This window comes from Leuciscus leuciscus (genome assembly GCF_965113295.1).
Source record: "Leuciscus leuciscus genome assembly, chromosome: 7".
NCBI classification, from domain to species: domain Eukaryota; kingdom Metazoa; phylum Chordata; class Actinopteri; order Cypriniformes; family Leuciscidae; genus Leuciscus; species Leuciscus leuciscus.
The window spans coordinates 40,586,505-40,604,032 of NC_138731.1; the positions used below are offsets into that span (position 1 = coordinate 40,586,505).

General features: G+C 38.2%; 1 protein-coding gene across 3 annotated transcripts in view; it reads right to left on the reverse strand.

Annotated features, from left to right (window-relative positions):
* tns1b (tensin 1b) overlaps nucleotides 1-17,528 on the reverse strand; it is a 238,213-nt gene that overhangs the window by 131,519 nt on the left and 89,166 nt on the right. For all 3 annotated transcript variants that reach the window (XM_082174596.1, XM_082174592.1, XM_082174593.1), the window contains exon 3: nucleotides 8,459-8,496. In XM_082174596.1, coding sequence (XP_082030722.1) covers nucleotides 8,459-8,496 — 38 coding nt within the window. The remainder of the gene's footprint in view (nucleotides 1-8,458; nucleotides 8,497-17,528) is intronic.

Sequence of the window (17,528 nt, forward strand, 5' to 3'; positions counted from 1 at the left end):
TTCTCTCTTCCTCTCATTTCAATTCAAATTCCAGGTCAACTTCCTATGGAGTGTGGTCTATAATTCAACTCAAATTCCCTAGTGACATCAATAAGTTTAGACACAAACTCCTAAATGACACATTTAGCCAGACCTAAATATGCATGTCCTTAAGACAGGGTCGAGCTAGAGGGTCGAGCTAGCCTCCGTTTTGTTTGACAATACTTTGAACGTCAACAAGAAGTGACGTCACCCAATGCTTGCAATCAACACGGTCTTTGCGGTATAAAAGATGACTACATGGTTAAATAGACCAGTCATAATTTAAGTTAAATAAATAAATGAAAGCATACCAATCACAATTCCCTAAGCAAATATTATCATGCCATTGCGGACAATTGTACAATTTAGGCATAAATCAATGAGAACAATTTAATCTTAAATTCCTTAAAGGTGCTATAAGCGATGACACGCGTTTTTTTAGGCTGAAATTTTTTTTGTCACATACAGCAAACATCTCCTCACTATCCGCTAGCTGCCTGTACCCTGAACACACTGTAAAAAATGCGATCTCTGTAGACAGCCCAGGCTCCACAAATGGCAACAAAAACAAACTGGCCCAGCCTTGGCCACGAAACATAACAAACAGTGCTCCAAGATTGACTTGGGGGTGGGGGTTGGGGGGTTAGTGCGCATGCACATGAAGGGGGGTGTGGGGAGTGGAGGAGTGAGGGAAGAGGGAAGTTAGCTAGAGGAGAGATGTCCTAGACAACGACTAACGTTAGAATTATATTCTCTTGAATTTTGATATGGCTGACACACTAACAGAAGAGACGACAATCCCATAAACAAATCGCAAAGAAGAGGGAAAAGGAGAAGGAACGCGCAAAGTCTCGAATTTACATCAGAAAAGCCTCATGACTGTTTCAGGAAGCACGGAAGGGAGGGGGAGGGGATGGGATGAGGAGGAGGGAGGGTCGAGCTAGCCTCCGTTTTGTTTGACAATACTTCGAACGTCAACAAGAAGTGACGTCACCCAACATCGCTTAGAGCACCTTTAAGATTGATCTTAATAAAGTATACAGTATGCAGAACCCCACCCAAATCCTAGCTATATAAAAAAAAGGACATCGAAAGATGGATGCAAGCCATATCTAGACACCAAAATATAATATCACAGTAACTTGAAAGTGGCTTATTTTAACCTACACTGGTAAGCAAACTCCTAACTGCTCTGTTTTCAGGAAATTAATTATGTTGAAAAGTCGAATCACTGGCTTTGTAATAATGGATGCCTCAGCTGAAGGCCACAGAACAATGGATAGCTGAGATCAAGGGAAGAACACTTTGTGTAAACATATCAAGGACACAAATAACCAATCTGGCAATGCACCTGCTATCTGAACAAGACAAACCCATCCCAGCACATGTGCAGCTCAATCAGGAACCATATGGGCTTCACACTAGCGTTCAACGGACGGGGTGGAGCGCCGTTTTTCCTGTTCAAAGGGGAAAACACCCCGGACCAGCTCTGAGTCACCCAATGTTCTTCTTGGCTAGCAGGGAATGCAGATCTTGGAAGAGGACCCATCATTGTTCTGTCCACACTTAGTTCCTCTATTTGTCCTCATTTGAGACCTTTACATCTTTATACGCTCAGTTGGGTCAGCACAGTGAGAACTAAAAGTCGTTTGAGGTGGAAAAACATGCTCCCGAGCAGCCAAATCCAGGAAGCCATTGGCTCCTATCACAGCTCCAGCCCATCTGACCAATTCAGGAGCGAAATTGCACTCCTCAAGTGGCTGAAAAAATAAACACAGTAAGGTTATAAGTCTCTTGCAAGCAGCCAGTCAGTCCTTCAGCTCAAACCAAGAAACATTGAGCTGAGGAAATGAGGTGAAGCATCGTAAAAGACAACACTGTGTTTTCAGAGCGTCCCGCCAGGACTAACAATGTGCTATGATCTTAAATGGTTTTTAAAAAGCGGGAAAGAAAAAGAGCACTTAGCTGTTTAAGAAAGAGGTGATTTATGCTGGTCAGAGTTAGTTCATTTTCTCACACTGACTCCCCAGGAGCTGGCCTAAACATTACTCATGCTGTTCCCTTCCAGCACAGTTCTTAGCCCACAACCCAAGTCAAAAACATTATCTGTGCAAATGCAGAAACAAATGCTTGGCCAATGGAATCATTTTAGTGCTCATGTGATGGTAACTTCAAAACCCAATGGGGGTGATAGTTATCATCCAATGCATCTTGTGTTGTGTTAGGATTCACGTAGCTACGGTTGCAAGGAAAATGACTCACATGTTGCTCATTTCAAGGGTGCAATTACTTTTTCTAGTACTCTATCTCAGTCTCATTAGTTTAGTCAGATTGTGTGTAAGTGATAGTGAGTTCGATGAAGATCAAACCACATTTTATGAGTAATCAATACAAAAATCCAGGTAATTACAAAGGGTTCACAAATGTTTTCTTGCAACTGTAGAAATGAATAAAGTCAACTAATAATAATTACAAAGAAACAGTAGTGCATTTAATTATATGTGAAATTTTTAAGTAGAGAGACTGAAATAGTATTTTCTTGTAAAATGTACTCCATGTAGCCTTTGTATTATTTGTAGAATTTTAAAGTGTAGCATGTGTAATCGGTCCTACTCGACCCACTCCCAGCAGGATTGGAAACGGGTTCTCCAGCATGGGAGGCGGGTGCGCTTACAAGGACGCTAAAGACCGCAGCCGCCAGTTGTAGTCGCTAGACAGCTCTTAGTTGCCTATGTCCGTTACACATGCTCAGTAAGCTTCTTTTCAAAATGCTGCTTTGCCATGAAAGTAGCTGATCTGAAAGATAAAACTGACTGTAGAAGTCCACCGTTTACTCTACTGCCTGCTCTGGTGTCCATATACATGTTACTAACATGAAGCCATGATTTAGCCATGTGTGTTCAATGGATGTATTCAAAGTAGGAGGGAAAGACATTTCAGATTCTATATATAGTATGCATAGAATCTGGAAAGACCAGCTGGAACACAAACAACGACATCAGAGCACAGACATTCTATAGCCTTCATATATTACCAAATACGGATGTATTGCTCAATAGACTAAAATGACTAATGGCTTTATCTTCTAGTCGGTACACCGCAGTCTAGGATATTTGCAGCCTGTAGGCTCCATAGGTTGAGTAGGAAGTTTTTCTAACACATTGCGATCATATTTCTCATTGCCAACTAAAACAAGCATTTTGGGGCCCAAGTTAAAGCTGATGTATATAGTTTTTTTTTTTGATACTTTTTCCTATTTGAATCTTTAAAGTGAACAAATCATTCTTTTTCACTTCTATTCAATGACATTTTTTTGTTCACAGAAGTTTGAATTGCTCAACTGCTTTCTTGCCTATAAAGATTGACTGTAGAAATAGCAAACTGCATACGAGCAGGTTGTGAAGGAATTTCATTAGTTGGACCTAATTAAAAAAATACGCCCCTTCAAAATATTTGATCCACTAAATAAAGTTGAGGGAATGGTTTATTTGACTCATAACACAATAACCTACAGAAAAGGTAACTAAATGAATAAATGAATAAATATTTTTTTCTCAATAAATCCCAGTGATTCATTTAATGACTCATTCATAAACCTGCAGAACAGAACTAAGCATGTAACTAAGCAAATCAATAAACAAATTGTAATAGTGAACCGATTTAAAAGATTCATCTCACTATCTAGGTGAGAGAATGGTTTAATGAGTCACTCGTAACATGCAAAAAAAAAAAAAAAAAAAAAAGGTCACTAAACAAATCAAACAAATCGTTTTAGTGACCTGATTCAATTAAGCTCACTGAAAGAAAGAAAGAAAAAAGAACCTACAGAAAAGGTAAACTAAATTAATGAATGAACAAAACTATTTGATGAACTGATTCAAAAAAAATTGTTAGTGACAGTCACAATCCCCACCACCAATAGTCATTATTTTTGCAATTCCCATTAGTGACACTAACTATACACAGGAATGAAACATGTCAGACTACGCAATGAAGCTGCATCTGACGTATTTGACTAAATGTTTTCTCACACCTTTTAATTCACACTGATTTCCTCTGGCATTTCCAATAATTGGCCTCCTCAACATGCACTGGCACTCTGCACACGTGCTCGCCGTCGGCGTCTCACATTAGCTCTCTACAGCTCATGGCCGGCCTTTGAGACTAATGATTCATTTACTCTCCCACTTAACCTCACTTGCCTATATTTACAATCACCCAGAGACTGTCACTTCATTTTCCAACCTTTGGAATTCAAATCAAGTCCAGTTTCACGGACGTGCTTAAACCTGTTCCAAGCCCGTGCGCAATGAACCCGCTGTGAACCGCTGCAGTCATTTCCGACCCCTCGTGAAACCAGGCTACGCTGTTGACAGAAATGAGCAATAGTAATGAGAAAAGAAGAGGTGAATTTGTTGTGATTGGAGCTGTCTGACCTCCACAACCTTCTGTTATCTAAGACACATTTATGATGTGGGCCTTTCTCTTATTGAAGTGAAGTGATGTGAAGACCAAGTATGGTAACCCATGCTCGGAATTTGTTCTCTGCATTTTTTAACCCATCCAAGTTAGTACACACACATTAGAAGCAGTGAGTAGTGAACACACACACACACACACACACACTGCAAACCGTGAAAGTGACAGGGGTTACACAGCGGCCACGTCTTATCTATATATGGATGTAGAGACTTATGGAACAACATGTTGGTGTGGAAACTGTCCATCTGACAAAGGCTTGAATTATATAAATTGATTGGATGTCAATTGAATTTGCATTGGATTTAATTGAATTTTGTTCAAGTTTTGAGTTCCAGCTCTCGCTTTCAAAAAAATGTCTAACTTACCAATAAAAGTATCTAAAAATAACCTGAGAAGCAACACTGCATAAGATAGTAAGACTTGTTTTCAGAGAATTATCTTCAATATGAATGTATTATGTCTTATCGCAACTATCAGATATTTTAAAGTTTATAAGTGGAAAAAAGGCAAAAGGCATAAGTCTTGATATTTCAAGCATTGTTCTTTCTCAAGTAAATGTATCTTGTTTGATGGGTTTTTGGATATGTTTTACTGGAAAACCAGTCAAAAAAGATAAATAAAAAACTCTTCCCGATATAACTTTTTAGCAGTGCAACCAAACATTAACTTTTCTGGACTAAATTCCGATAACTGTGTGTATTTCAGTCGGAGGATTCTTTATCCTGTGTCCGTTAGCAATGTCATATTTGTGTTCATGTGTCATTTGTCTCGTTTCTTCCATTATTCCATCAGACCAGAATCAGTTGTCAGCCAGTCTGGCCAGTGCAAATGGTCTGAGCATTTGTTTTTAGTGGCAGAGGTTACGCAGCGGCCACGTCTTATCTAAATATGGATGTGGAGATTTATGGAATTATGTTGGTGTGGAAACTGTCCATCTGACAAAGGCTTGAATTATATAAATTGCTTGGATTTCAGGATTTCAGTGAATTGGAAAGTCAACACGAAATCTACTGTAAATTGAGCCTATTAATTGTATAATGCACAATTCTGTTCTTACTGGAACGATTTGTCAATGACTTACAATGTTTAATCAAAAAATAGCATGCTTTGCTTCTACAACATTCCTTTTTAGCTTACATTGTGGTTCACTTTATTTTAAGGTGATGTAGTTACATTGTGCTTACTCTAAGTAATGAGTATTAACTGCATGTAGTTACTATATATTTATTTACGGTTAGGATTAGTTACTTGCAATTATGCATAATGTACAATAGTAAGTAAATGTACACTGTAAAAAAAATATATGATCAATAAGTTATGACAACATATGCTTTTACATTTCTTTAACTCAAAATAAGTTAAGTAGTTTTCAACTTTTTACAAGTTATTCAAGATTCAGCTCATTTTTTTAAGTCAGTTTAATGTCATTTAAGTTGAAATGACAAACATCCAAGTTGATAATTTTTTTCTCTTTTTGCAATGCAAACGGCCTTTCACGCTGACTTCAAAGTCATTTCCGTAATAAATACTTAAAAAACGGGAGGAATCCAAAGGCTAGCTCTGCATCATTCATCGTTATTTTCATCTTTTATCTAATGGCAGGAAACGAATTGCATCCATTCTTGGATCATGGGGTCGGAAATTCCTCAGTGATTCTGGCGAGGGAAGTTGTTACAGGTCTTTAAACAGATCTGGAGTCGCAATCGCAGTTTAATCAAGGGAGCTTCTGGGTGACATAGCTGTCCTCCCAATCAGACGCAATCTATCAAACAAAATGACTCGTCCCGTTGGATTGTTGTTGTTTTTTTTCTTTCCTTGATGGTCTCCAAGAGAACAACATCCCCAGACATCCTGTAGTTACTACAAACCACACGGCAAAAATCTCAAGTGTTTCTGAATGCCAGTGTGCACTGATCTGCTAAGTAAACTCAACAGGCCTCTAAAAACATGCACCCCTTCACACCTCTGGAATTTCCTGTTGGTGCAAGAAGTGGCACAGCATTAGTAGGGCTAGTTGCCCGACACACACACCAATATGCACAATAATAGCTGCCACATGGAGCTCAGAGATGATGGAGGGGACTAATCGGCGGCTCTGTTCCAAAATCTAGTGAACTGCCAACGTAGTCAGCATTTTAAGGCGCCATAAACACCAAGGCTGTTCCAAAAGCTAGACAACATAGCTAAACATTAATTTATGAACCGTGCCAATTTTACCCAATATTTTAGTATTTCTAGATTATTAAAGTGTCACATTGTTAGTTTAGCAACATGACAACACCAAACTCTCTTGAAATCAATTTGAACTCTTTCCCCGCCATTGACAGAGATTTCCGGCTTTCCGTGTTTTCACTGTTATAGGGTAGGGGGCGCTATTAGGCATCTTCTAAAGAGAACTGAATCTCTGAATCAAAAACAGACAAAGAAGCAGAAACAAGAGAAAGCATGTAAGCATGCATTTGTAAAATAACACGATCATCAATATTAAACGGCATATAAATCAAAACTGCCAAACTTTACTGAATGAGATGTCGACCCAGGACAAGCTATACGCTGATTTCACGCAGCCGCCATTTTGAAATCGAAAGTGAGGCTCCGGTGGGAAGAACCCCGGAAGTAAAGATAAACAACAATGCCTTGGACTACCAACCTGAAGCTGCTGCCGCGATTTACACTATTGGATGTTAATACCAAATATAGGATATGTATATAGTTCATTCCTGCTTCTTTTTTTACTTTCTGAATTATATATAAAAAAAATATTTTATTTATAAATGAATTTCACTATATATAGTCTAAAGTATGAAAGAAACGCATGTACAGTTTTAGAATAACTCATTTTATACATTAAACACAACAATACACCATGGCATTCACGACTCTCCTGTGATTAAAGGCGACACTTCCGGTTTTCTTCCCACTGGAGCCTCGGTTTCGATTTCAAAATAACGTCTGCGTGAAATCAGCGTATAGGACTGTGCAAGCTACTGTTGATGGACTCGATTTACTCCATCTATATTTTGATCATCGTTCTGAATCCAATCCAGATGTAGTCTTAAAAAAAAATGTAAAAAAATTCTAAGCTTTTTGCTCAAATTGTTTTGTTTTTTTATTAACTTACCCACATTCAAGTGTTGATAAAAAAGAAATCCATGTAGCTAGAATACAACTTTTTTGTTTTGTTTTATTTAAAAGCTGAGGGTCTGTTCTTTCTTTTGATATATTGCATATTCAGATATTCATACAACAAAATAATCTGGGGGCCATGAAACTTTTGAGAAGATTATCAAAAATGCTGGCACTGACTGGTAGGTTTTTTCAAAAACACTGGCAGAGAAAGAGTTAAGTCATGTCACCTGAGTTTCTGCCAATGTAGAGTGTTCAAAATCAGTTGAGGTTCCATTTACGTTTGGGATGCTGCCTTAGATGGCATCTTCCCCGTAGTATTAAAATAAAGGTTTTGGAATAGAGCCGAACAAAATATCCCCACCTATTTTCTAATCTCAAACACTCTCACTCTCAAAACGCCCTTCAAAACGGCATTATCAGTGAAAAAGTCAGGGGATACATTTTGGGGAGGGTATTCTTGAACAAGGAACGAGTTGGCCAAGTCAAACATGTCCTAGGACAGCATGCAGATGTTTTTTTTTAGATTCCCAAGTATGTCAATACCCTTCCTCAACCAGAGGGGCTTGTCCACTATCAAGGAAAAAAATGTCCTCTGTGATAAGATTTGTTTGGCGTCCAGACAGAAATGTGATGGTGGATTTGATAAAAGGAGCCAAACCTGTACAAGCAGACACGACCATTTAGGGAAATTCTGAAGGCTGACAGAATAGCAAAAGTCTCTCACAACACAATTCCAATGTTATAGACATTAATTGTCTATGCATAACCTGTTAATAAAGAAACAAACTGTACACTGGTATGGTGTCTAATATGACTTGTTTCTTACCTTGACCTCACACTTCCTGTGGCAGGCTAACCGGCAAACTGCAGAAAAAAAAACAAAAAAAAAACATGTTTATATTTTAGAAATTCAACTATACATTTCAGAAACTTTTTGTTTACAATAATACTCTAAATGTAAGCACATTGGGGGCTTTTTTCAGGTCAAATAAAATAAAATAAAATAAATAAAATTTACAAGTACATTTACAAATAAGTACATTTTAAAATATATATAAATATATTTTATTATATATGTTTTGATTACTATAACTCAGGGGCCTAAACTAGGATGTATGCACAGTGGGGGCATTTTTTGTCATAAAAAAAATAAATAATAATAAAATAAAATAAAATACAACTTTTCCAGTAGCCTACGGTTTTCTTTTTTTAAACATTTTCTTTTAAACTTTTTAATCGTCTTTTTGCACTGCAAAAACTTGTTTACTCTGAACATTTACTATTAGACACTTGATGTTACACAGCACCCTTCATATCAGACTGAATAAAGGCAGGGCCGTAACCACCGTAGACATTGAGGAGGACATGTTCCCCCCAAGATCATACAGAGATCATTCAGATTACTGATCATTATGGGTTTTCCATTAACATCATCTGTAATTCATGTAAAATGGAGGAAAATTCCTCAGACGACTATGACTGAAGTAAAGCTGCTCGACACAACAAAAGCTGTTTGCCAAGACCAGTTTTTCCTCAGTGTTTATATTATCATTTCTGGACAGAGTCATAGACCACCAGTGTAGAACACTGGATGAGAATAGTTATTCTTCTGCAAATCTTTGTTATAAACATTGTAGTACATTCACAACTGTTAATGCATTGCATTGTAAGATTTTATGATAATTTACTGTTATTTAGACTTTAGCTTGCTAAATTTGCACTCTTTGATAATTTATCAGACAAAATACTGGCAAGCTCTTTTTAGATGGGGTTTGTTTTTTCATTTTATTTCTCAGGAGCTTATAAGAATTTAGTTTGTATTGCCCAAAATTGATAAATCACAAATTATCAAGAACTACCTGAAAAAAAAAAAACATAAAAAAAAAAAAAAAAATAGAGCTTCCAAATTTCAAAATCATCAAAATAGTCGAAATAGTGTTATAGATTATCAGTGTCTGTGGGGCCCAGAGAACATAAAGAACCTCCTATTCGAGCCCATTCCAATCCATCTCCCTGCTCATACAAATACAGCACACTTCAGCAAACAGGGGCCGAGCGTCCCTGCTCTTCTTACACAGAGCCCACTCTGTTCCTCACGTCTGACCTGCCATTCCTCGGACAGGGGCGGAGCTCAGCAACAGAGGGCCTTCACACAACGAGCGTTTTTTGGTGACTAAGGTGATGAAATGTTTCCAAAGCCACACCTAATATCTCCCAAACTCCTCTAACGGCAGAAAGAGAGAGAGACAACTGCAACTTGTTATATATTTGTGGCTAAAACTATTTCAAAACCTAGTGAGCTGCCTTGCTTTATACTGCCCTATATTTCAGTTATCTGATTTTTCCTTGCAAGGCACAACAATTTTATTAATTTTTTTAAATCAACAAAATTTTGTGAGGATTAAATTAAAATTTAAATCCAGCAAACATTATTGATGCATATCCATATATAATTCAGTAAAATTTTGCTTCTCAAACTAATTTTATCCTGCAAAACAAGACAAAATGCAGATTTTCTTGGAGTTCTTAAAGAGGCTACATGCGATTTTCTGAAATTTAAACTCGCGACTGACACCTGTGGCCAAAAAACGGAACTGCTCTTCCTTTCTGCTCGCTCTCGTACGTGCACACTTCACAAGTCATCCGCTGCAAAGAAGTCAACATTATGTTTACAGAGGTAAGAACAGTCAAATACATATATTGTTTGAGAAACTAAGTTTGTTTGCTGACTAGCGGTGGTGGCAGAGTGATCTGAAACGTTTAACATGAACACGCTTGACGTCACATCCGCAGACAGCGCGGGAAAATCCGACCCGACAGAAAATAGAAAAAATAGGATACAGGCTTATAGGTGCACCCACTGTGAGCGGACAAGGTGTCAGTATGCTCATCAGGAGATGTTTGAGTCATAAATGGTAAAATAAAAAGGCTATTGTTACGTTTATTTTGGGGAAAAAGTTGCATATAGCCTCTTTAAGCGACATATTTAGGTCATTCTATAAGCAAAAGCAAAAAAAACCTTACTCAGTATTTTTGTGTTGATTTATATTATTCATATTTGATAAGCAAAACTGTATGAGATATTGAGCAGTACGATCATGCTGTCTGCCTTTTGAAACAGCCTTGGTGGTGGGAATGTGCATATGATGGCTTAAAATACTCCCTACGTAGGCAGCTAACTATGGAACGTAGCCTGTTTCAGTCTTCCTCCTCGTCCTGAAATCCAGGTCATAGTATAAAAACACTGGACTGGAGGCTCATACTACTCACAAATCCACTCTGTTTCAGATGATTCCTTTAAGAGTGTGAACTAAAGGGCATTGGGAAAATCCAGAATTTCAAAGCAGAGTTTAAAAATATGTGTTTATTCTGGAGTGGACTGTACCTTATGTAATGTGGCCTTCTTTCAGTCTCGCTTCACATATTTCTGTGCATACGTTATATTTGCAGTGTTTATTTTCTTAACTCATTGGTTTAGTCTTTGAGAAAAGTAGTGAATGTCTCAATAGGGGAAAATTATGCATGGGAGCCTTTCAGGAGTGGTAAGAAAAATAGTATTTTGGCTTCATGTCCGCATAGTTATTGACTTTTTTTTCATTTCAGGATATTTTCATTCGCGTGTGATCCTCCTGTTTGGGAGTGTGTCGGATGTGAGACAGTTTGAAGAACTGATGAGAGTTTCGTTCTGGTGTGGCTTAATGGTTGAAGATATGAGCTGGTTATGCAAAAGGTCCCAAAAGGTTTTTTATTCAAAGTGGTTCACAGGTTGAGCATTCATCACTTTGTCAGGTTATGTGTTCCCTGGAAATCAAACCCACAACCTTGGCATTGCTAGCGCCATGTTCTAATAGTTGAGCTACAGGAACATATACCCCAGAAAAAGGTGATTCATGAGCTGCCATCATCGAGAGCAAAGCACTTAACCCCAGATTGCTCCAGAGAATTGTGCCTGTAAAATAAAGTGAAACGAGCCTGTGCTTTACAGTGATTCCACATGGGTACAAGATCTTATAATTCATATGAAATAAATATATAATAAATGGCATATAGAGAATTATATATGTGTGTGTAACGGTCATCAGCTGGAGTGCCCTTGAGAGCCACCTGAGGGCACTGATCAGACTATCATGTTTCACTCACAAACTACATCTCCCATAATTCTCTGCCTGGACTCATCTGCACCCATTATCACATTCACCTGTGTCTCATTATCTTGTTTAGCTCACCCCATAAAAGCCTGGTTCACCCCATCACTCACTGCAAACTTTTGTATGTTGTTACACTGCATTTCTGAACATTTCCACTGTTGTCTTTGTTCCTGGTTCTTGATATCTGCCGGTGTCCTGGTTTTCATGTTCCTGTCTTACCCTCTGGATTTGTTTGTTTGTATGGACTGCCTGACTGTGTATGACCCTTGCCTTGATTTTGGATTACTCTAATAAACTGCATTTGGATCCTCAACCTACTTGTCTCAGAGCAGTTCGTAACAGAGTGTGTGTGTGTGTCTTAACTTTTCACAGATGTTCTAAAGCATTCGGATATCTTTAGCTGAATCATATTTTGAAGACTCACTCTCACCTTCAGCCAGAACAGTCCATTCACTGACTACCTGATGCATACTGCACACAAAACTGACTAAGGCCCCGTTTACACGTACATGGTTATTTTGAAAAACTGAGACATTTCCCTTCGGTTGTGCCCCTCGTTTACACGCAAACGGAGAATTCGCCTCTGAAAACGATTCTTTCTAAAAACTCTGGCCAGAGTGGAGATTTTGAAAAACTCTGTTTGCATGTAAACTGAGAAAAACTGAGTTTTAGGCAGTCGACGTCACAGTATGCGACAGAACTTGCACTGCGTCAAAGAAGCGACCTATATTTACGGGATTCTGATTGGCTAACATGGGCTTGAGCTTCTCGTTACACTGCCACCTACAGGTTTGGCATGCTCTTGACGGCATATACACGGGTTTGTGTAAACGAACACTTTTCTGAAAACGGAGAGGGTGAAATGTCCGTTTATGAAAATAACCGGCCACGTGTAAACATAGCCTAAATCTACCTGAAATCACTAGCTCCAATCTGATTGGCAGGCTGATACACATCATATGGGAGTCAGAAAGTCTACCAGCCCACCTAGAGAACAAAGTCATGCTTTCAAGATACCAGGTTGATTGAATCTTGAATTTTGGAATACTGAAACAGTATTTTTGTTACAGTGTACACAAACAGTACTATACACTACTTTCTAAGCTGTGTCTATAAAATACTATACTTATTACTTTTAAACAGTCATACACACTACTAATGTGTTTTTTAAAGTTGGAATTAAACCGAAGATTATTGGAGTTATTATTATACAAGCAGTTTTCTACATGCAGTTTCTTTGTAATTATTGTGCATTTCCGCTAGTTTCCTCACCGCTGTGCGACTGTTTTTCCTCATCTGTTACTGTCAGTCCTGTTTTTTCTCACAACAGACACACAATCGTGCCCCATGCGGGCTGCCCAGCACGTTTCTGTGCATATGAGCCCTGTGCACAGAATAAAAGATCAGGACTACCATATTGGGTGTGAAAGTGCATGGTGGGGTCTGTACTGTACATGGGTTTGCCTTGTTAGGAACTCAGATGTTCAGAGTATAAACACTAGGGCACTGTAGAGAGGCAGGAGAGAGAGAGAGAGAGAGAGAGAGAGAGAGAGAGAGAGAGAGAGAGAGAGAGAGAGAGAGAGAGAGAGAGAGAGAGAGAGAGAGAAGGAGAGAGAGGTGGAGGGTGTGTGAAAGAGATGTAGGGAGAGAAAGAGGATTAGGAGGGGGCTGCTTAATATCTGACACAAGGACTTAAGAATGTTCAGAAAGAGAGAGAGGAGGAGGAGCGGGGTTGGCATTTCCCATGCTGGCCTTTTGTAAAGAGCAGTGGTCCCAAAGGGCTGGGCCGTGCCGGGTTACACAGAGAGCACAATCACAGAGCCGGACCACGAGTTTCCTCAAACACAAGTACACACACATACATTCAGTCCACTTCAACATGCTTCGGTCATTCTCTCAAACCCAATGGCTCCCCTGAGTGCCGCAGTGGCAAATGAGGCTTTAGTGTTTTGGCACAATCAGCACTTAGGCTCGGTGGTATAACGGAACGAATGCCAAACCCTGGAGATTTTACTATACTTCTGTAGATAACTCTTTTGTGTTATGCACACTTTAGAGAGACAAAGAAACAAGAGAAAACATTTTTTTTGCATACAATGAAAGTCAAAGGGATCCGATGTTGTTTTAGGTCCAAATTATTTGAAAGAAGGAGAAAAAAAGAAAAAAAAAACATTTTGTTTTTTTTCAGAAGGCATACAGATTTGGAACGACATGAGAGTGAGTAAATGAAGACGGATTTTAATTTTGTGTGAACTATCCCTTAAGATGGAAATAATATGAATAAATAAAATAATAAGAAGTGGAATGGAACATCCCACAGTATTCTGACATCTGGATATATCACCAGGGTAAATATTAACTGTGAGCTGTTTTCTGCACTGGACACACTATTCTGGGACCAGTTGAATAAACTTTGGCATTATGATTGATAAGAGTGTTTAACGCATGCCTCAGTGTCTGTGACGTATCAGACAGTCATGTGAGGAGCACAATCCATTTCACAGACAACAGACATACGGGAAATGTCTAATCGGGCCTCGTGAGAAAACATTGCTAACTTATGAGGTGGCAACTTTGTATGAATTTGTAAAAAAAAAAATATATATATATATATATAATTCATGATAATTTCTTTGATTAAATTATTAATTCATTTATTTATTTTATTATATAATTGATATATTAATGATACATTTTTTTATTAATTTTGGAATCGTTTTATACAATGTTAAAATATTGGCAGATAGACAGATTGATATGCTATGTGTCTGTGTGAGAATGTGAGTAATAATTGTAAATCATGGAATCCATCCATTTAACCTCTACATATTATTTTGCAATCAGTGTGACCCTGTTGTGTCCATTTCGAACACTCTTCAAAGTGTGATTTCAGGTGTTAACTAAGAAACAAACCCCCTGTGAGCTGTTAAGCTTTAATATCCTGTATGGACTACTTCCCACAATTCCCTCTGATGCTCATCTGGTGTGGATTCCGAGCTTTTCTCCAAGTTTAACTGAACTGCAGTCCTGAATCAACAGGCTTTCCGAAAGCCACGCTCAGGCCTGGGAACGCAGGATAAATCACAGCCACGTTTGTTGAAACAGCTGTTGAATTCAACACACATTCTGGTGGATCACAGCGCTTATGTAAGAATATAAGAAATGAACAGCATACAGTGGTCACGCTTCAGAGTGTGTGAAGTTTCATTCATTTTCAAACGTCATAAACATGACACAAAGAGGATCTCTGCTCAATTTAAAGGCTCATAATGTACAGTATATTCTTGCACTGTCTCCTAGTGGCAAAAACAAATACTGCAAACAGACATAGCCTAAAGAAACAGCTTGTGGACAATAGATCCTGAAGCAAAATACTGTAACTGTAAACAGTCTTTTCTCATATATTTGTTGCATAATTTAGTATAAGGGTCAGTCTGTTTCAAAACAAATAATGCTGTCCATCAAATTAATCCCTTAAAATGAGCAAAATAATGCATCATACCCAACTAAAATGTAAAAATCTTTTGATTAAGATACTGACTTTTGACTGAAAGCCAATCAAGGCAAATAAAAACACATTTATTAGTATCCTTGGATCTACTCAAGTGATTTCCTGACCTTATTTGAATTTTGAACCGTAATGACCCATGAAGATTTTAATCCTCTAAAAACGTATTTTTCACATACAGCAAAAAAAAAAAAAATTGGGAGAATGGTTAACGCTATTTTAGCAAACCATAAATCTTTGTAAATTAAGTTTTAATTGTGCATATTATGTGCAATTTGACTGCATGCACTATTAACACAAATTAAGCTAACCAAAATAATAATAATAATAATAATTATTATTATTATTTTGACCAAAATCACTCTAATGCACATCATATCATAATCACATCTTTCATCAAAGCCAATAAGGATAATAAGGGATATATTTAAAAAAGTAATCTTTAACTCACCAGAAGGTGGCAGCATTGCACTGGTGCATTTAACCTCAAAAGATTTTGGGGTGATGGACCCTCCAATTCAAATTAATGGCAGAAACCAAGAAAATCTGCCTACTCAAGCCATATACAGAGACAGTAAGTCAATAATGACTAATTAGTTAATTATATTAAGATGTGTCTTTCTGTCTGCCTTCTTTGTAGATCATCAGATGTTATGATGCAATTATCTAATTATCCCATTAAAGGCGGCTTCATACTGAAATGCTAATGTTAGAGGGAGCTGCCTTCAATTTCACACCAAATGTCTCGACATGCTTCTAAAAGCTTCAAAGAAAACGCGCAGGTTTCTCATGAATACATTCTCAGAAGTAATCTAAAAGATTGAAATAAGCACAAAAAGGAGGAAGTCCTGAGTGTGTTTACTGGCATGCTAAACAGAAGGTCATGCTGAGACTGGGAGTTTTAGCTGATTAAAGTAATGATGTTAGACTCAGCACTGAGCTCGTCTATCAGCAGGGAGAAATGAACGGCCGTCTTCATCAATCTGCTTATCTCATTTCACTAATGCAGCTCCAAGAGAGGAGTGGCAACTTCAGGAAACCCTAATGAGCTGTAGTGAGTGCTTATGTAATGTGTGTGTGTACATGAATCACAATGGCAATGACGGATGGCTGGGAAAAAGTAAACAGTGCGTGATAAACATGCTGTGGGATTTATTTTTTATTTTTTTAAGGTAAAGTGTGTCATTTCAGCATCGTCAAAACGAATTGCAATTTATTTAAGACTGGCCCAGCCATAACAACACTGACTCAAACAATGATGTGAGCTCTGGTTCTTAAATCTGCTTGGTCAAGTGCTGATAAACATTCAAATAGCACTGGGGCTTTCACTGTTTGCATCACTTCACTTGCCTGTGTTTGTCCATGCATCTTTCTTTCTGTCACTCTTTTTGCAGGTTACATTGTTATTCCAGTAGGTGGCGATACTGCAAATTACTACTACAGCTACAGCAAATGCTAACCATGTATTTGAAGGTTGAGCAGCAAGCTCATTGGCTGCTGATACAGCAGGAACCAATCAGCTGTGCCCTATAGAGAATGATGTGACTGCAAGCAGATTGAGTTAAGGCGCTATCATCCTGCACCGTCATGGCTGGCTTTTCTGCATACAGAAAATTCTAGTAATGTGCAAGGAATACATGGTTTCACTTTATTTAATACATGCTAACTCATTAGAGTGTTAGTAGAGTTTTAGTTGATTGGTAGGTTTAGGGTTGTAGAATAAGTTGACATACTTATAGTCAGTAAAATGTCTGTTGAAGGACTATCACAATAAAGAGATAGCAGATATTAAAGGGATATTTCACCACCGGAAATATGAATGTGTATTTCAATTGGGTCATTTATGTAGTAGAAATATGAAATTATTTTAGAAGTTGGTGCCTTCTAGACTGAGAAAAGCCAGAAAATGTATTTTTGGCTCATGTGGATGAAAGACAACAACTCCCAGAATGCACTTGCTTCGCTGCCCTACGAGGACACTCCCAAGCCACGCCTACTGGTTACAGAGGGCAGTATCGGAACAAATGATACAACTAGGCTACTAGTTGACTCGAAACTCAAAAGACGGCGTTTTATCGTGAGATCCCCCTATGGGCGGGTTGAACACATGCGGAACGAGCTCCTCCTACTGGCTGGAGTCTCTCGCCTCAGGGCAAAAAAGCCTCTGATGATGCTAAATGACGATTTATGCGTCATCTGAGTTTTTTTTTCCAGACACACAATACAGAAATCTCTCGTCT